This window comes from Numenius arquata, chromosome 16, assembly GCF_964106895.1.
Source record: "Numenius arquata chromosome 16, bNumArq3.hap1.1, whole genome shotgun sequence".
Classification (NCBI taxonomy): Eukaryota; Metazoa; Chordata; class Aves; order Charadriiformes; family Scolopacidae; genus Numenius; species Numenius arquata.
In genome coordinates this window covers 539,310-559,395 of record NC_133591.1, presented here as the reverse complement: position 1 = coordinate 559,395, position 20,086 = coordinate 539,310, and the positions used below count along the sequence as shown (strand labels likewise).

At 45.9% G+C, this 20,086-nt stretch overlaps 1 protein-coding gene across 2 annotated transcripts; it reads right to left on the bottom strand.

Moving 5' to 3' along the window:
* Nucleotides 1-3,372: 3,372 nt before the first annotated feature.
* PPM1F (protein phosphatase, Mg2+/Mn2+ dependent 1F) lies at nucleotides 3,373-19,782 on the bottom strand. Of its 2 annotated transcripts, none has more exons than XM_074159705.1 (7): nucleotides 19,587-19,782; nucleotides 9,461-9,591; nucleotides 8,345-8,544; nucleotides 7,525-7,713; nucleotides 6,249-6,392; nucleotides 5,191-5,284; nucleotides 3,373-4,711 (listed from the first exon to the last, which is right to left on the bottom strand). In XM_074159705.1, the coding sequence occupies exons 1-7, from the start codon at nucleotides 19,760-19,762 to the stop codon at nucleotides 4,338-4,340; spliced, it is 1,308 nt and encodes a 435-aa protein (XP_074015806.1). In that variant the 5' UTR covers nucleotides 19,763-19,782; the 3' UTR covers nucleotides 3,373-4,337. The 2 variants fall into 2 exon arrangements, with proteins under 2 accessions (XP_074015806.1, XP_074015805.1); XM_074159704.1 differs by having other exon boundaries at nucleotides 9,461-9,594; nucleotides 19,587-19,762.
* Nucleotides 19,783-20,086: the final 304 nt, after the last annotated feature.

The window sequence follows — 20,086 nt, the reverse complement described above, 5'->3', positions numbered from 1 at the left end:
CCAGGAATTTAACCAACATTCTCACACTCAACTAACCGTTTGTGCCCGTCACAGACTGAGGGCAGTGGCTGGTGACCTTCTGTGCCACACCATTCAGAAATACCCCCCTTCCTCAGCCACTTCCTTTGGAAGCGCCTTTATGTGAGTTTTTAAAGGATCGCCTGGGAGGGGAGTTTCAACCCCAAACAGCTGCTTTACGCCACCGACCGAGCATGGGTGTTCCAGTGCCCCCAGCCAACTTCTCCCCAGCACTCAGGGAGCAAGTGAGGCACTCTTCCCAACATCCAACAACAAAATGGAAATTTTAGTGGCTTTTCATGACAAAAAGCTAATAGCACTGGAAATGCTTTTAAAAAGAGCAGCATCTCATCTGACTTTGAATTCAGATAAGTGTCTATTAAATGCTATTAAAGTCATCACTTTGATTAACACTATTCAGCTGCCAACTCTGTTGCAACCGCTCGGTGCCCAATTACTCCCCAGATGCACGGGTTCATTAAGAGGCGTCACGGCAGCGGTTGCAGAGTGACCGGTTCCCCGGCAGCACCTCACCCAGACGACCTGCAGAACATGCCACTCGGCAGCACGAGCTCCACGGCAGCGCCATGGGGTCACCACCAGGCACCTTGGACGCTTTTACTGCCATTCCTTCCTCGGCTGTTCGAAGACAGAGTCACCACATCTCAGTATTGCCTTTTTAATAGGTGTGTTTCTAATTCTTTCAAGCACTGGTATTTCACTCTACAGAACTGACATTTGTAGCTCTATTTTCCAGCCCACTTCCTTTTTAAAATAGGCATTAATAATACTTAAATGCATTCCTGTCTCTCTCTTTCACTCCTCCATCACTCAGAGGGTGGATTTTACTTAATCTCCCTCGGTTCTAAAAATTTTCCTGCATTTCTATCCTCTGTATTCTCAAAAAACACCCCAAAACCAACCCCTCCAACAAATGTCATTTGTAAAATTGTAATCTTGTCTATGTCAGACCCAGAAGACTTCACTGCCTTGGGTGTGTTTCTTTGCAGGAGAGGGCAGGGTAGGGAAGGGAAAGAAAGGCAGAAATATGAATTACCCGTGAGCAAGAGAGACGCTGGGTATCCACCGAGCAGAGCGACTCAGGCTGGTTTCCAATCAAGCACAACACAAGAATTTAAGTGTGCTCTGTTTTGAAACTGCAGGCTGCTTTAAGGACCAGATTTTCTGATGCTGGGTGCTAAAATGCAGCAGCAGACATTCATTTGGAGTCTAGCAAAATACAAGAATACTTTCATTTTTCATTAAACATTTGTCTTGAATCCTTCAGCTAACTTCTACAGCTCCAAAGATTTTGGCTAGAGTCAAGAACTGCTTTTGTTGCAGGCCCATCAGAAAGACAATAAGAAACAAGCAAATTAGTCAATCTGTCATTGGTGGACAAGTGTTAATATACTGTAGATGACACTGGGAAGGCCCAGAGAGGCGAGATCATTCTCTCCCCAAAATTACATTTTATCTTTAACCAAAGGAGGGAAGGAAAACAGAACAGAACAACCAGCACCAGAAATCCCAGAAGTTTTAAGAGGAAAGTAAGAAAAACTAATGTACACATTAGTACTGTAAATTCAAAACACAGCACCGCTCTGTATTTCGAACTGTTTAGTTCAACTTCATAACCTCCTGCTGGAGCCCCTTCCCTTCTCTCCTCCCCACCCACCCCAGTGACGCTTCTTCTAACACTATTACACATTACAGCTCGTGGCTTCTCCAGGTGCTATCAAAGTCCCATTAAAAAAAAAAAAATCTGTCAGATTTGAACCAAATAAGGATATTCTCACATAGCTGTAAGTATCCATTGAAAGACTTCGACTTTCTCTCCCCTGTAATGCAGATCTGCCCCAGAAAGGCTGAAATAAAAGGAACATTACAAAGAATTTGGCTTGTTCAGTTCCCTCCATGTTTCAGAAGTTTGGCAAATTTCAGAAACTAAACCATACTATGAATTTACCAACGCCTCCCTTCATGAATACAATAGCTTCCCCCTCTCCTGATAAACCTCAGATAGCAGTGAAATCAAACAATTCTGTATGATTCTTTCTGTATTAATAATGAGAACTGTTTCCAAGACAAAAAGAGGCACTAGTGGTCACCAGAATTTAGCACGACACTGACTACCTGGGTTAGAAATCAAAGAGATGGTGAATCCAGAGGGATCACTAGGCAAGGCTGAAGCTTCCTTAGCAGATGTGGGCTCACTACAAAAATTCACCAGTAGCCATTCACTACCATGCCTCCCCCCAGCTGCCGTCTCAGCCAGCCTCCCCGCCTGATGGAAGGACAGCAAAATGCAGGATGGAGAAGCGCTTGCAGCCTCCTCAGAGGAAAGGCTCCTGCCGTTGCACAGCAGAGCAAGGCAGTGACGGAGGAGCTGGTGTGTAACAAGCTCACCAAGGGGGTGCTGCGTTAAACCCCACCATCCAGCTCAATGCCCCAGGAGCTCGGGTACCCGCACAGCCCCACGCCAGCCGAGGACCCAGCGTCCCTGTGGACACCAGCAGCGCTGCTCCGTCCTCCCTGTCAGCCATCTCTTCAGCCTACACCTCCTCCCCCAGCAACGTCCGTGGTCAATGCACTGTAACCGAGACTGCAATGCCGGGTGCTTCCAAACGAGGCACACAATGGTGCTGCCAGACGCAAAGCACTTCTTGTTCAGACACAGGAGTTACCAACACACTTACTCTGGCTGTGTCCTGTGAGCCAGGCCAGGCGGCCAGGGAGACCCAGCACGTAACGGACATGACAGGCACGAACAATACACGCTCTCGCTACGAGTCTTCCATGCCCCCCTCAGCTTCAGGTCTCCTTAGAAAGTTATTTACACCCAAAAAGTTCATGAAGTATGGCCAAATTAACCATCTATTAATCAAAACCTGTTACTAAACTGTTTCTAGTTCCTGTTATTAAATTTCCTGTGAAGGTCAGAAGCATATTTGTTTTTAAACGAAAGCCATGATGACTCAGATTGTTACTTTATGATTAACTCGGTAGAGCTTTTTGCAGGGGCAGGGGGTAAGTCACAGTTACTATTGTGAAACTTCTACTACAAGCCACAAGATTTGGCAAGAATGGACAAGATGTCTTCTTGAAACATGGTTCCCACTATAATAATTCACAAAAATGAAATATTTAAGTGCATTAAACATCAGTTTTAAGGAAATAAAAAAGTCACATTCTAAAACCACCATAAACTGGCTCACCAGGGTATGATGGGAAGCCAGCAATCCTTGGGTGAAATATTTAAGGCACTTGAGGGTAGTCAGTTTTTAAACCCAGGTAATAAAGACACAGCCACTTTAAAATTCTAGTTTAAATAAAAAACACAACAAATAAAGTAACACTGCAAAAAATTCCTCCAACTTTAAAGTTCAGTAAATAAACAAATAAATGCTCAGAATAAAAATAAAATTCTCATTTGTATAGTACACAAAAAAGTGGCAGAAACAGAGCATATTTAACTGCTAAAGCACACATATTGTAAAGATCTCTCTCAAATACAACAATAAGGGTCCTTTCTTTTCGGATTGCCAAATAGCCAATAAAGCATGTTTGTGAGGGAGAAACAATCCAGTGCAGTTAAATATTGGATTCCAGTTTATAAACCAGAGCATCCCAGAAAGCAGCTGATTCTGTATCATTTTGCCTGGGATATTTCTTGCTCTTTTTCGGGAGCATTCACTTTCATTTTCTCCTCTCCGTACACACACAACTGACTGTCTCTGAACAGAGAGACCGCCTCATTTCATATCATCTTTGGTACAGAACAGGAGGAACTTACACAGCAGAGTGGTGTCACCCAGCCCCTTGCACACCGAGCCCGTCCCCACGGATCACAGGCAGGAACAAGCTCCTCTGCGATGGCGACAGCTTCTCTCCTCCCAGTCTCCACAGTAACATCACAATTAAATACAACACACAGCATTCTTTGTAAGCGCCAATAGAAATTTTCACTCGGAATTCACGAATGGGTACTCTCACCCACTAGCTTATACATATCACGGTTTCTTACCACTTCCAGGGCAGAGGGACCTGACCAGCAGCCCTGGACACACTCTAGCATCTGCTCCCAGAGACAGGACAGCTGTACAGAGCTCCACGTCTGCTCAGGGTTTTGGAAGGGAGAGACAAGAAAGGAGAAGACAAATGTGAACTCAGTAAAAGGAGTCTTGCTTTTCTGCTAAACGTTTGACCATTTGTCATTTTTTTCCTGACACATTTTGCCTACTGTATTAGAGGCTTCTTCAGTGGAAAGCAGTTCCTTATGTGAACTTAACTGAACGTTCTGGATTAAGCACATTTTGTCACTGTGTGGCTGCTGCCTCACAGCTGAGGAAATTAAAGGGTGAGCTCCGAGCATCATCACCAGCACCAAGGCCCTTGGGGTCTCTGAGACAGTCAGCCAAGATGTCCTGAGGATCCCTCAGGAACACCACCAGGACCGTGATGTTGTCACTGGATCCGTTTTCCTTTGCAGCAGCCACCAGCCTCTCTGCTGCGTGGAGACCCACTCCTTCGCTCTGCATTAAGTGCTCCAGGACCAAGTCTACAACCTCGTACGGCTTGACGGCATCAAAGAACCCATCGCAGGCCAGGAGCAAGTAATCCTCGGAACCAGTCAGCTCAAATGAATCCCCGTCGGCGTCGCCAGAGACGTAAGGCTTCTGACATATGTCACCTGGGACAAACAACCAAAACAAAGGCTTTATTACTTTATTCTCTCAGTTAGGAGAAAGATATATTTAATATTAAAGCGGACAAAAAAAACCCCACCAAGCAGACATTCAGAAACACAAAGACGCCTAGATGAACATTTATTACTTCCTCCACTTTTAAAAATTAAATACTCTACATCTGTTAAGGTACTGTAGAACACCATAGTAAAAAAAAGACGCTTACAAGAAGCAAAAGACTGAGAAGTATAAAAGAGTTGGGACTGTCACGGCTAGTAGGTAAAATAAAACAATATTCCATGCTTACGGTAAAACCAGTACAATTATATAGCTGCAACCTCACCTTACGGCAAAGACAGTAAGAGTGGTTCGCTATTTGGTGGATGCTGAAGAGAATGCCATTTACAGTAAACATACCGTCTCGGGTGGTGTGTTTTATATCAAATTTAATCTGAACTACACTAATTCTGATGGTTTATCTTACCAATTGCTCTGGAAACAGCCAAGGTGCCGTTAACCCGCCAGCAGTCCATGTAGGTCACACAGCCACCCAGCGTCTCAATGCGCGCCCTCTCATCCTGAAAACCAGAACACAATCTTTATACTGAAGGCCTACCCACGGCTTCCCGACCTCGTTGTTATCTAATGGAAGATGGGAAAAGAGACAAAACCCCAAACCAAGAGCTGCTTCAGCTTCTGTACATACACTCTGAACACAGCAAGCACAAGTATCAGAGCCCAGCTGGGAAACATGCACTTAAGATTACTGGAAACAACCCACTGACTTCCCAACCGTACCATGGCCTGTCCACAAAAAAAGCAGCATTCTGAAGGTTTTGTACCATCATCTTTTTTCCCATATGAATGAGTACACTTTCTGCCATTTCTTCTCATCTCATCTCATGCAGCAATAAATATATACACATATGGAATAAAATGCAAGATATCTAGCGTAGGTTACAACAGCATTTGCATTGATACTCCTTTAACTACTTCAGTTACTACAAATATTCATGCTACAAATAGGGTCATGCAATGCTATCTAAACTAGCAAGATCCCCAACAGATTTCACGTAATAAAATGCCTGGCTATTTAAAATATATAGAAAATGCAAGATACTTTAAGCCAGTTAGGCTAGTAGATTATCACTAGCTTTTGAATGATAGCATAGCATATTATGAAAGGCTTGCATTATGCTAACATTTTGAATAGCTATTAATCTCAAATTAAAAACTTCATTCATAACAGGCACTTTGAAATTCACACACACAAAAAAATCCTGTAAAAGTCTTTAATTACTACAAATTTTGAAATGACAGTCTGAGCAAGAACTGAAGTAAGGACTACTGAAGGGGATGTAATCGTAGGCATCACCTTTTCAAGAGTGGATGGAAAAAACAAATGGTCCAGTCTCTGAACCCTACCATACAATGTATGTAATTGTGCAAAGCACCGAACACTTAACCAAGGCTTGATTCCCAAAGGTTTCAAGAGAGATTCTGACAACATACACAGGAGAAAAAAATCCACAACAGACTTACTTCTCTTTCTGGCTTGTGAGGTTCCATCAGTGTAACGGCTTTTCCCTGCTGCACGAGCATCACCTGCGAGTCCCCCAGCCAGGCGATGTGCAGCTCGTTGCCCACAATCAAGGCAGACACTCCCGTGGTACCGCTCCGCAGCTTCTACGGAAGAAAGCAGGAATTCCGGTGAATGTTCAACAAGCCCTACTAGATTACATGGCAACATGGGAAATGGAGGTTTAATCACACTTCAATGCCCCACAGACCTGCCAATCATGATTCAGGTACCTGAAAAAGGTACAAGATATTAGACAGATTTGAAATAAACCACTTACATATTCTAACATGCATATGGCTAATACTGCCTCTGCTATGTTCTTCCTTCTCTGCTATTAATGCCAAAAGTTATCTAGGAGACTAAGACCCACACAGAGACACACAGAAAAGAAAGAGGATCTGAATTTCAGTGGTATGAACATTTCACAAAGACAGGCCTCCCCAGTCCCTCTCACATTCTCCACACTATCACTAGCAACTACAGACCCCTCGCTCCGCAGAAATCCCCAAGGATAAGGGATGTAAGTGAGGATATCAAAAAAGGAAGGCACCCAAGTGTCCTAGATTCCCTGTAAGAGCAGCGAGAGTCAGACCTCATGAAGATGCTGGTCCCTCTTTTGTACCTCGTTGACAGAAATGAAGCCATTAACAGTGAATACTTCCACATTCAGTTACTGCTATAACAAGAGTTCTCATTAAACTGCATTATAACAAGCCATCCCCCCATGACGTAGATTTGAAGAATGTTCATCATACCATCTTGATTCAACGCTGATCAATAAGCTTAATGAACTGAAGAATCTGATTTAAATCACAAAATACATTTGTCATCTTGTGACATTAATGGTGGGACAAGGAAGAGGCAGATAGTGACTGTACTATCAGGAAGAGAGAAACCTCTTTTACAGGTCAGAGGTAGGACAACAGAACATCTAGAGGCTGCCTAATTGAGGCAAAGAGGCAGCAAAGTGTTCTCTCAAATAATTGGGATGTCAGGATCATTTAAACCACATCACATTCCTCTTCAATCACTCATCTTGAACTTGCAAGCACTGTCATTTTGTTTTCCCTCAAAAAAAGAAGTAGTTTTATCCAAGAAAACCTCTACATGTCGCATAATTTCAGGAAGTCAGTGATTCAAATAAACTGTACTGCCAGAATCTTCTAGGTAATTCCATGTTGTCCAACAGTTCTCACTGTTACTTAAATACAATGGAATTAATCTCTACCCACTCACCTCTCTTTTGGCTTTGAAAAGAAACATTTCATCTGTCTTCTGGAAAGAGCATTTCAAGGCCTCAGCTGGATTCTTAACAATCTCTTCATGTAGCCCCACATTTACATGTAAATGGGTTGCTGAGTAATTGGCAGCATCCACTCCACCATGACCGTCAAATACCGCAAAGTAAGCGCGATCAACGTCATCCTTTTCGGGGAGGGAGAGAGGGAAAAGCATGTAAGTGTTCAAAACTAAAATAGCTCAGAGTGGTACCAGCAAGCAAAGATCCTTTATCTGGGCTTTCTTCCATATGTAAGCATGGGTAAGGGCAGTTTAAGTCAGTTTACCCACGTGCAAAATAGATAAAATGGGTACTTTGCAGGGGAATTACTTTTCTTTGCTTGCTGTTAGTCACTCAATATCCTTAAAATTAATCTGGAATTGAAAGAGCAGACAGTTGGTTATGGAGTCCCACTGCAGCCTCATTAATTGGCACGTGTCCTTGTTCAACTGCTGTTCTCCCTCCTTCTTTTCTTAATATATCAGTTACCACAGTCACAAGAAGATTGTAACTGCAGCAACATAACTATAAGTGAACCTCCCGTCTCCCTGTATTGCTTATGACATGAAACCCGAGGTCAGAAGATCCCTCTTTATGAGGGCAGCAGTCAGACCCCAGCCATCCGAGTCAGTAACTCCTTGCTCCAGCACAGATGTTATCAATAACTTGTGCCCACAAACTCTGACCGCTTCACAGACCATCCCTCACTAGGCCATTGTGTTTACAGCGATGCTGAAGAGCCAACAAACCACCCTTCCCAGTTCTGTCCGGACTTACCGATAAACCAAACAGCTGGTTGAACTCTGGGAGCAGAACATGCCGGTCCTCCATCTTCCGTCGGGTGTTGCGGATGGCGTGGATGGAGATCAGCAGGAAGCGCTTCAGTGGCCTCAGTGGTGGCAACTGCTTCTGCCACTCCAGGCAGATGTCCCGAAGCTTGTTGAAGAAGCAGCGCTGCAGCAACTCTCCATCCAGCACTGACAGCACAGAGACAAAACAACACTTTTTGCCTTAGACCATCTTTTGGCCCATCTTTCCTCAGAGCTACACACACACGTTCAGCACCCTGCCTTTGCAGGCCCTGCAAGAATTAAAATAGGCTCCCGAGAACAATGTGGAGAGAAAGTTGCAATGGAAAACAGTGTAACGTTAAGGGTAAGAGCAGCTTCTTTACCTCCCAGTTCTCCTTCAAAACAGAAGCTTATCAAGTAGGTGATTACATTACCAAAAATCATAACAAAGACCCAAAAATCAGCCTGGCATATTAGACATAAATATTACTATGTAAGTAAAATGCAAAAGATATAGTGGTTGGAGTGCATCCCTACTCTCCCCCCTTCCCCCCCCCCCCCAAAAAAAAAAAAAAAAGGAAATAATCAAGCAGGCAGAAAAGCCTTCAAGACAAGAGATTGCTGCTGTCTTGGACACAAGGGCTGAAAAAGCATCAGCCTGGCTCTGGGTCAGGTTACGTCCTACTGAACCACTTCCACTGAAACAACATGGAAGTCTGAGAATGTTTTGCTGAGGTCAAAAGCTCAACTCATAATTGAACTGAAGTGAAATTACCCAACGAGGAAAAGAAATGTTCTTAGCTAATTCAGTTGAGGAAGCAGAGTGGACACATTCATTAATTCTTTTTGGGAAGAGAGCTTCTCTTTCCAGAAAGCCAACGCACACAATGAGTCCAGGGCTCCAGACACCACGTTTGCATCTTGCCCACAAAACTCACGCAGCCACCTTTCATCCCACAGACACCCAGCAGGAGCAAATAAAGCTCTGCTCGCTGCTGCTGCCAAACAGCCTCACCAAATATTCTGGGAAACATTTCAAAACACTGAAGTCTTCCAACACACAGCCTCCAGGAAAACCACAGAAGGAAAAAATTATACTCACAGGTGAACCTTTCCTCATCTCCTTCTCCTTCTGTTTCCACACTTTGCTGCTTAAATTCAGTCAAGTCTGTTTGGAGGACTTCATCAACGGCAGCATGGATCAACGATGCTGCGAGAAACGGTGAGACACCTCTGCTGGTAAGAAAAGGGAGAGAAAGCAAAATAGACTGCATTAGTTTAAATTGAGCTACAACTTCCCTGTTATAGCTAGTGACCTCAGAATTAAAAAGTATTACACACAGTCAATAATTCCAACTTCATTAGTAAACTAGCAGAGGAACCATATATTCAATATTTATTCAAACAAGTCTTTAGTAAGATCTTCAGTTAGACAGCTGCTTTCTCAAGAACGCAAGGAGGAAGAAGCGTATGAATCATGTTTTCAAACTGTTGTCTCACACTCCAGTCGCAGATGGTACCTCCTTCTCCTGAGCTCTCAGATGGGAGCTGCTACCTTCAGTTCCAGCCTCTGAACACAAACTTTATATTGACTACACAACATTTCTGGCTTGCAGTAAACTGTCTCACCACAGACAGCATCAGGATCTCTGCACTGCAGTACAAGCAAATCTCCAAAAAGGGTAATTAAGACTCCAGTTCCCTTCCCTCCACAAGAAAAGTCCTGCCTAGTACCAACCTATAGCCATTTAATACCCAGATCCTCCTGGCTGGAAGTTCCCCAAAGAAATCATGCAGCAAGAAGGTGCAGAGCTGGCACTGGGGACCAGGCTAAGAAAAGACTCCAAGGCTTGTGATTCAGCTGAAGTTTTTAGATAAGCACCTAGAAGACAGTAACGCCAATAATACACACCCTCTCCTTTTTACTCAATGCTTTATGCAAGCTCCGGGCTTTACAGGAAGCACATACTTGCTTTAGTTCTTTAGAATCTGTAAACAAATAAGCCCCATCCAACTTTAAAATGAGGCTACTGGAAAATAACTCTTTTATATTCACTATATTCCTGTGGCAGGCACTAACAATTACAGTACATAACACACATTCCAGACATTTTCTACGAGCACAATGAAGAATAAGCATGGATGTCCATAAAAAGCATTTTATCCATTGTTCATGGAGTGTTTGATACCCGCAAAGCGCCAAGTTACACAACCAAAGCAAATAACATTTTAAGGCACCTGCAGCAAGTCAGGGACAAGACTCTCTTTTGCCAGGAAACATTTAGAAAGTCCTGCACAAAACTGGCCGGCTCCCGAGTCAGAAATGGTGGAAGCAACTGGTCTCCGCAGAGGTCCAACAGAGATGGCTGGGTTTCTGCTGGGAGGGGAGGTCCGTGGGGTTTCAGTCCCAGTGACAAGCAGCTGGAAAGCATTTTGCCATTGTGTTTCTGGAGGAAGGGCCTTGTCACACCGCGTCAGCCACGCACGTACCTCCCGGGGCAGCGACAGAGAGCCCTGTGCTCGGCAGCAGGGGCCAACAGCAGCCTGTTCCATGCTACCTTCTGCAGCGGCCATGGCCTGCTTTCATGACTCATTTCCACCCTTCAATTAGACGGCAGTGCCTTTGCAGCCCTTTCAGTGCCAGCTGCAGTCACAGCCCAGCCAGGAAAAGCAGCAAGTGGCTTTTCCCCCTCCCTGGGGTAACATGTTTAGGGGAGTCAGTTCCTTTCCTACCCAGGTTAGAAATAACAATGCCTGCTTATCATCACTCTGACACCAACAGACAGCCTTTTAAAAGGTCAGGCAAGAAACACATCCGAAACGGATATGGCAACCCCCCCAAAAATCCTGCTTCCTGTTTGTGTTTGTATAGATGGAAAAGAAAGGAATATGAAAATACAAGCCACACAAACAATGTCAGATGCGTAGCTGAAAGTCAGAAGCTTTAGTTAAAGTAGGTTTCAGCTCCAAGAATAGAGACAAATATTAAGTGAAACAGCTACGCATTTAAATGCATAGCAAGAGCCACAGCTTCAGTCATCTTCAGAATTGCTCTGCCAGGTTCGAGGAGAAATTCAAATCTGGGCTGGGTTTCCAGTTCTGCATCAAAAGAGGGCTTAATGCTTTTAAACTTTATCGACTTCTGCTTTCCAGAGCCCTGACCTGCTGAATTGGGTCCATAAAAAGCAGCTTAAACAAAAGGCAATATACTAAGTGCTGTAACTCACGAGTCCTGTATAAGCCTCTGCTTACAGGATGCCTGGAACAAAGAAAAGGTTTACGCATTATTATGTCACACCCTTCAACTTTTTCCAGTTGCCACCCAGTTCCTAGAAAGGAAATTCATGGATTCCTCAGTACTGATATGCTTCATTCAGCTTTGCTTCCTATTCATTTCCTCCCTCTCCACAGTTTTGCAAATCTATACAAAGAAAACAGTTGCTTATTGGGGTTTTATTTCTTATGCAGCCAGCAATAACAACACTGAGCAGCTGATTCTGACGTGCTGGCAAAAGATAAAATATATTGATCAGCCTGTTTTTACTCAAGCTCAGGTAAATGGAGCTCCAAGGCAACGGCATCTTCCATTCAGTTAAATATTTCCCAGTTCTAATTTCACCCTCTAAATCAGAGATTTCAAGAGTTAACAAAATACATAATTAAACAAGGGCAAGAACTGCTCCTTCAGTTGAGAGCTCCAAGGCCTCACTTGGCTGGAGAGCCCTGGAAGCAGGCACAGTACCTATGGCAACCCGCGCGAAAGTGGAAGCCTGTTACCATAACCGACTCCAAACCTTTTCTGTAAGCAAAGAAAAATGTCACTTGTTGTTAAAATCTTCCTCTCAAAGAAGCCCAAGACACCCTGCTGACAGGCTGAACCAAGCACATTTAATCTTCATGAATCAGAAGAAATACTGTAGCTGTTTCCTAAGTGGGAAAACAGCTGTGCTGGGAAGAAGAGGGAAGGTGGTGTGTGATGTGGAAAGGATGCCACCTTCTCTTTGGAGCCTTAGAAGCGTGTCAGCCCCATTTCTATGACACACACAGCACTAATTACCTACCCTCAGCCTACGCAGGCTAGTAGTAAACAGACTTAGAGTTTCTTTGCTACAGGCTATTTCTTTGCTAACAAAAAGGGTGTGTTTTGACCACAATAAAAAATATTTTAAAAGAATGAATGCATGTTGTAACAGTGCAGATGAGGCACTGCAGCTTCACCACCAGCTACAGTCAGATAGCCAGGAGTTCATACCCTCCAGCCACTTCACAGCAAAATACAAGCCTCATTTTAAAAATGTGAACATAGATAAAAATGGTAAGGTAAAGAGTAAAGCAATACTCCTGCTAATAAAAAACACACTTAAACTGATATGCCATCCTTCTCCGCCAAAGGCTTCAGTCGACTGGACACACAGAGTATTGCCAGGAGGAGCTACGCAGAGCTTCTCTTGATATACATACCTCTGGGGCAAAATAAAGTTACACACGGAAATAGAAAGCAATTATGATACTTTGCATAGCTTAGATTTGGCAGGAGTCACAGAACAGAACCTACTTCTCTTCTTGTTCACCTTGTTTCTCTTCTGCAATACAATCTAGTTCTCTATTTTATTCCCCTTTAAAAGCCCAGCTGTCACGCTATCACAGCCACAGTGTATTTGTGTACGTCAGATCAATCATACGGCCGCTACTGACCCGTTACGTACCAGCCTTCAGAAAGGAAAGAATATACACAGGTTCCTTCAGGAAGCAGAAACCCCAGTAAGATCGCTTCTTTCTGGGTTTTATTTGGGTGATCAGCTCCCCGGCACATTTGCAAATCAAGTTCAGAGATGCCCCCCCATCCAGGAGGGCATATTCAGAAGTCTCCAGTGAACAGCTTTATGGGCATGGGGGGCCGTCCAGAGCATTGAAGGTGAGGCCACCACGTCTTGTCCAGAGCCTCAACTGTGACTGCCCTTTTCTCCAAGGCTTGACGAGAGGACGGCCGTTGTGCTGCGCGTCGGGGCAGCAGATGGCAGGACCCCAAGAGCCGCTCTTCAGCTCGGAGCAGGGAGAAGCAAAGGGACGCAACGGGCAGGCAGCCCTGCGGGACCTGCTGGAGAGTGGGACAAGCCTCACTAGGACATACCAACACCCAGGGTTGATGCAGAGCCTCCTGAATTTTTATTTACTTTTTTTGGAAGGAAAATAATTCACATCCTACCGCCACACACACACACATTCTCCCACAGCACTGTCAGGAAACCTCTGTTTGTGTGAAGAGCAGCACAGGAGATTACTAGCTGTATTGGCCAAGTTGTTGATCACTTGTCACCTTTCAAGTTAAAATAAATAAATAAACAAATAAAAGGTTACATCATGTCCTTTCTAGGTATGATTACCAAAGTCACGGCAATAAGGCAGCAGTGGTATTGCGGGCCAGAGCACCACAGTACGATCCTCTTTTCCTTTCAGAGGGGATATATATACAGATATATATAGATATATATGCATATGTTAGGGAACAAGACAGTGCTGTATCTGCGAGCAAAAGCTGCCAGCACCGCTCAGTTGCAGCTGACTTCCATGGGATGGAAGATGTATTTTTGCACCTTTTGCTGCCGGCTCTGTAACCCAGCAGATGACAGGCAGCACAGCTCTGCCAGCGCTGCGGCTGGGAGCGCGTTCCCAGCGTCACCCCCCATCAGCACCGGTTCCAGCGGGGATCTGCAAACGCCAGCACTTCTCTAGCAACTGAAAGGTCCTCTCACACTGCCCGAATAATAGCAGGTCACAAGGTTCCTCAGAAACAAAAGCTGCTTGTACTCAGTATTTTCTCCCCAGTCTGCCACTTTTATTTCCCTCCTCCCTTTTTGTTCTTATCATCAACTACAGAATGTTTCCCCTCAAGTGGCTCTAAGCGTTAGTATTTATTACAGCAGCAACCAGAGCTCCCAGGGTGACGGCGACCAGAAACACACAAATATCCATCGGTCGAGGGGAGAACATCTGACGTCCTGCAACACACGGGAAGGTGTTCCTTGTTAATGACGTCAGGTCTTTACAGCAGATGAACAAGAGAGAATCAAAACAAATGCATCTTTACATCATGCAGTTTTTTCCAGATTTTCTTCTGAAATGACCAGAAGCAGCAGGACTAGAATCCAGAATCCATCTGTTTTAGCCTTCGGTCACCATCAAGCAGTTTTCACAGAAAATGTGCAATGGAGAGTCCCTGCTACTTCCATTTCATTCTCAGCAGGAAGAAAAACCACACAGCACAACAGGAGTGGCTTAATTCCACCGAAGCCACTTTTCAATTAAGCCCTAAAGCTGTTGTTTCAAAATCAAATATTTCTTAACTTGACGCCCAATTCAAACAGCAACAGAAAGGGTGTTTCACACAGGTTACAAGAGCAAAACATGCAAGTTCTAGAGAAAGACAATTCCAGTTTTCCAAGCAGAACCAAAGAAACATGATTTAAACACCAGCAAGCCAAACATAGAAGTTTCATCATCATTATAGATTTCATCTTTTTTTCAGCATTTCATCGAGCTTTTTCTCTCTTGTATTGCAGGCGTCCCCATACATACACTTTATCTTTAATGGCAAAGCCATTCTTTCCCCAAGTTACTATTAAGAGTATCTTGTAACAGGGAAAACTCCCTGGGAGTTTTAAATTAATAAATGTATTCTGAAATGCAATTTACTGATCACAAAATTAGCAGTTTGCCCAGCACTATATGCAGTCGGAGGCAGGAGAGAAGTGCCAAGAGCTTTATGACCCAGCCACACACACAGTGCGAGCTGCACGTGGCTTCCCCCAAGCCCTGCCTCGTCCTGCCCTCAGCTTCCCCCGCAGCAGGGGACAAACCCCTCGCAAGGGAGAACAGCCTGGTTCTGACCACCACCCCAAACCACCACAGCCGCTTCGTTAACCATTTGCTAAATTAACTACTAAATGGCAGAAGTACCACATTCCTCTTGTGCGCTTTTATCAAGGCTTCCAATTCTAGCGTTATTAATCATAAAGCAGTGGAAGAGGGCAGCCCGCCCCTGCCCAGCCCACGCCTGCTTTCCCTGCAACCCCCACCAAAACCAGAAAGTTCGTTTGCAGGCAATCGCACACGGAATTCACTTTCTTCTCTGAAGTGATCACACTGTGAACACGTTCCTAGCAAAGAGAAGTATTAGTGCATTACAACAATACACACTAAATGGTACAAATCAGGAATAAGTAAGCAAGTTTCAGGGGATTTACTAAAAGCAGAGGTCACGGTAGACAGGGTATTGGCTGTTTTCTCAGAGGAAGCAACTAAAGGGAGTTTTAAGAAGAGACTGGGTAAACCAGAGGCAAGGAAGGTATTTTTTTTTCCCCTCTTCACGCTTACATCACATCAAAACATCAAAATATCAGAGTTGCTGAATTACATATTCTAAAAGCAGGGAAATGCTGAGGATAAAGATGCCAGAGCCCCACCTTGGGTGCAAAACTAGAGAGTAAAACACCAAGACATCACACAGGATGCTGGGGCAAGGAGAGATGAACCACAGCGAACGGCCTGGGAGGGGGCGGAAGCGGAAGCAAAGCCTCACAACTGCTATTGTAGAAACATCCCCTCGCACAGGAAGGCTGCTGGAATGTCACAGTGTTCCTTGGCTGTGTCACAGGATGGCCACACAAGTTCCAGCTCCTAACAAGGGAAAGGAGAAATTCCTGTATTTGGAGGTCTGTTTTCATCTCATGCTCTGTTTCAGGACAAGATGGTAAAATTTCAGGTTAATTTCTAAAGCTTTGGAAGTAACTAAAGGACTCTTTACTCGCATTGACCCATTTCCACAGGTTGTCAGAACACACAGCTCTTACCCAAAAGCATGTGTTAATTAAAATTCTGCAAAACAAGATTACTTAAGCCTGCCCTAATTCTTCAGAATTTTATGTATGTATTTAGCTCCACACAAGGCAGGCAGTTCCACTGATTTAAATGAATTATTCAAAGTGGAACCATCTGCAAAGCTCCACTGGATTAGTGACTTAAGCCCAAGTCCTGCCAGGAAGCGAAAGCCGTTGGCTGTTTTAGCCGCTTTCTGGCTATAGCTGCATTTGCAGATGATTGTTAAAATAATTCATTTTAGATTAGTAAAGGCATTCAAGGGGGTCAGCCTGAGATATCCAACTGCTTGCATGTAAGAGATGTGTGTAGCCTTAGAGAAGCCATAGCATTCAGGAACTCCTCGTTGTTCCTAACAAACGTTATTCTTTACCCCATTCTCAACAGCGAGCCTGATGGGCGGTGGAGGAAGAACGTTGCAAAGGCACAAAGGGTTTATGCCTCCAAGCAACTGAAGGACAAGCTAAACATCACTAAACATCACCATATGTTGTCTCGTGAGCCAAGGATATTGCTGGACCTTTTCTGGCTTGGGCACTTAGAGGCACGACCCAGACATCTGTGTGGGTGCAAATGAAGTACCTGACAATGCAGAAATTAGGAGCAGAACTGCAGAACCATGTGCCAAACTCAATTCCCAATAACCCTTTGATCTACAGAGAAACCCTTCTCATTACTAATTATCATGTAAAATATATTCTGTGATGCCGGAGTGTTAAAGAAGTCTCAAATGGAGGAAATACAGAAGAAGCATCACTGCCAGAAGTCAGCAAGGTACATCCCGTAACATCTTCATAGCGTCACACCTGGTTATATTGGCACTGTAATATTTGAACGTGCGTATTTTCCACCGAGCTGCCATCTGTGTGCCAGGGGTGCTGCCGGGACCGCCTGCAGCAGCAGATCACTGGATCACACTGACCTCTTGCGAACTCGCTCCCCGATCTGGCATCGCTTCCACACCTTTTAACTTTCACACAAATATTTACATGTCTTGTCTCATCCCTCCCTTTATTTTTTTCTTTTCTTAAAGCCTTAAGCATCCTTCTTTCTTCTGCTACCTTACATTCCCTGATCTATTTTGTCGAGGATTTGGGGAATTCAGATCAATTGAAAAGTTTATTTAACCTTTGAAACTGCATTTTGAGTTCACCTGCAGTAGCAAACCTGGGAACATGGGAAACAAAGTGTAATGTTTGGCAATTTCTCACACAGAGACTTTAGTTTTGGTCCTTAATGAGAAGAGGGCCTGCACATTCAAAATACTGGATTCCTGTCTTGGCCTTGGGCTCGACCAGTCTTTTCCTCCACATGCATGAACTTAGCCCACCCAGCAGGAAACCGCAGCCTTTTTGCGATTGAAATTGAGGTTTCTCTTTGTCATAGGAGACCAAAACTGAGCAGAAAGTCTGCTGGGATCCCTACATCTGACACTTCGGGTGTGCTTCACACACCCTGCTTCAACTGTTCTGCCTGCAGGCAGCCATGAGAATTCATAAAAACACTCTCCTTATGTATTTCTGTTTTCCAAGCACAGTTTGTGAGAAGCATAAGTAGATTGCTGCACTTTAATTCTGCTTTGCTTTCTTTAGCTATCTTTCCCTTCCTTTTCTTTTTTGCCAGCGGGGGAGTAAGCTGCTGGGCGAAGCGTGGTGTCTGATGAGACGGGGCTTCAGGGCAGGGATGTGGAACACGCAGCCTCTGGCAGGGCAGGCTCCTTCCTGAGTGAACCCCACAAGTGACAGGAGAGATGAAAGCACGGCCAAAGCAGCGCACTCTGCTTCCACTCGCTAACGTGCCCACTAGAGAACAATAGACTGTTAGCAGGGATGCAACTCAGAAATGCGGTTTTAAAAATCACTGCAGTTTGAAGAACCTACCCCGTATCTCTACGGCTTCATACTTTCCTCTCTAAAACAATTTTAGGAAACGTCAGCGTGGCCCACGTGGCAGATGGGCTGCCACCTGATAAGCATTTGATCAAGACTGGCATCGCCCTGTTCTCTACAGCCCTCACCCAGAAACGCTCTGGCTCCAAAGAGTTCAAAGATTCAATGCACGTGATGAATTTGCAATCTCTTTTAGGAATGCAACAGCTGTGCTTTGTTCAAGAACAATCTAGTCAAAGCACAACTAAGTAATGCGATGATCAACTGCATCTTTTTCAACTATGGCCTAAAAAACCTAAGTTTTTTTTGTATGAGTTTCTCATCTCCAGGTTTAGGCACACCTAACTGAATGGTGTTATGTGCAGGAGCATCTACATTATATAAAGTACAGAAGCAATTTGACTTTTTTAAGGCAATTTAGGTATCTAAAAATCACATACAGACTCTCGACAACAACAACAAAATCTACTCGGTGTTCTTAAACTCACCAGATAGTACCTAGAGAGACAAGTAATTCAAACCCTGCTTTCTATCTCTTTATCAAATTCCTCTAGTGACCGGGTAACATTCAGCATACCTAACACAGCCGGTCTCCTTAACTCCCTGTCTTCGCTAGCTATCCCAGCACAGTCAGCTCTCCACTTAGATGTTTAGTTTTTTGTCTGGCCCATCCAGAATCCCTGTTCTGAGTCTTAACACACATTTTAACGAAGCAGACCGTGGCAGGAACTTTGTAGAGCCCAGACCAGGCCGGCCCTCCCTGCTGCGCTGCAGGGAGCGGAACAAAGAGCACCAGAAGAGAAGAGGCTACAGCAAGAGAACTCGGTCTTGGTGAAGCGCTAAGTTGCCAGAAGCAGTAACGAATCCAAGTTCTCAGCAGCGCTAAAGACTAAACTGGTAAGGATGGAGGTTGGAAGATGTCTCTCCCGGGATCGGGGGTGACAGAACCGCCGCCGAGAGAACAGGTGGGTTCTCCAGCCGTGGTGCGACCCCGCTCCTGGCGTCTGAGCCCGCACCGGCCTCAGCAACCCGCGGGAGCCCGTCCTGCTCGCCCCGGCGACTGCGGCGGGGCGGGGGGCCACCGCGGCCACCGGCCCCCACCGACCCAGCCCCGGGCGGGACCCCCGGGATCCAGCCACCAGCACGTCACCTCACGAATCGCCCCGCCACGCTAATTGCGGGGCTGTAATTTAATCTCCGGCGCACCACGAGCGGGACAGCCGTTTCTGGGAGCACACGGCCATCAGAAGGGCGCAGATGCCGGCGGGAGGCCTGTGACAGCGCCGCGCTGTTAACGGCCCGGCTATCAGGGCAATATTCACAGGAACAATTAAGAACGGGGAAATACTGATTAAAAACATAATCCAGCGTTCCCTCGGCGAGGTGTGGCGGACCTCGCCGTCTCCCCTGGAGGCGCCGCCCGCCGCCCCGCGCCCCTCAGCCGCCCGCCCCGGGCCCGCTCACCTGCCGCCCAGGAGGCCCCTGGCCCGCTCGGCCAGCGCGCCCGGCACCTCCGCCTTGCTCAGGGCGCCGCTCCCCGCCGCGCTCCAGGGCAGCGGCTCCGCCGGGCCCAGCGGAGCGGGGAAGTCCCGCAGGAAGGAGCTCAGGGCAGCGGCGGCCGCCTCCGCCTCCAGCGCCATGGCGGCGCCGCGCTCGCGCGCTGCCCGGCGCCGCGCCGGGAGCGGGACGGGGCGGGGCGGGGCGGTCACGTGGCCGGGGGGGCGGGGCCTCCCCAGCCATCGGTCCGCGCGCCCCGGGGACGCCCCCGTTTGCAGCGGGGCCGGTACGGTACGGTACGGTACGGTACGGGCAAAGGCTTGTCTGCAAACCGCTAAAACACAAACCGGGCTCGGAGAGCGCAAAGCGTCCTCCCGCGGCCCAAAGCCCCGCCGAGCGGCGCGTCTCCCCCGGTGTCACCGGAACCCAGCGACAGCCCCGTCCCCCCGCGGCAGAGCCCTGCGGGC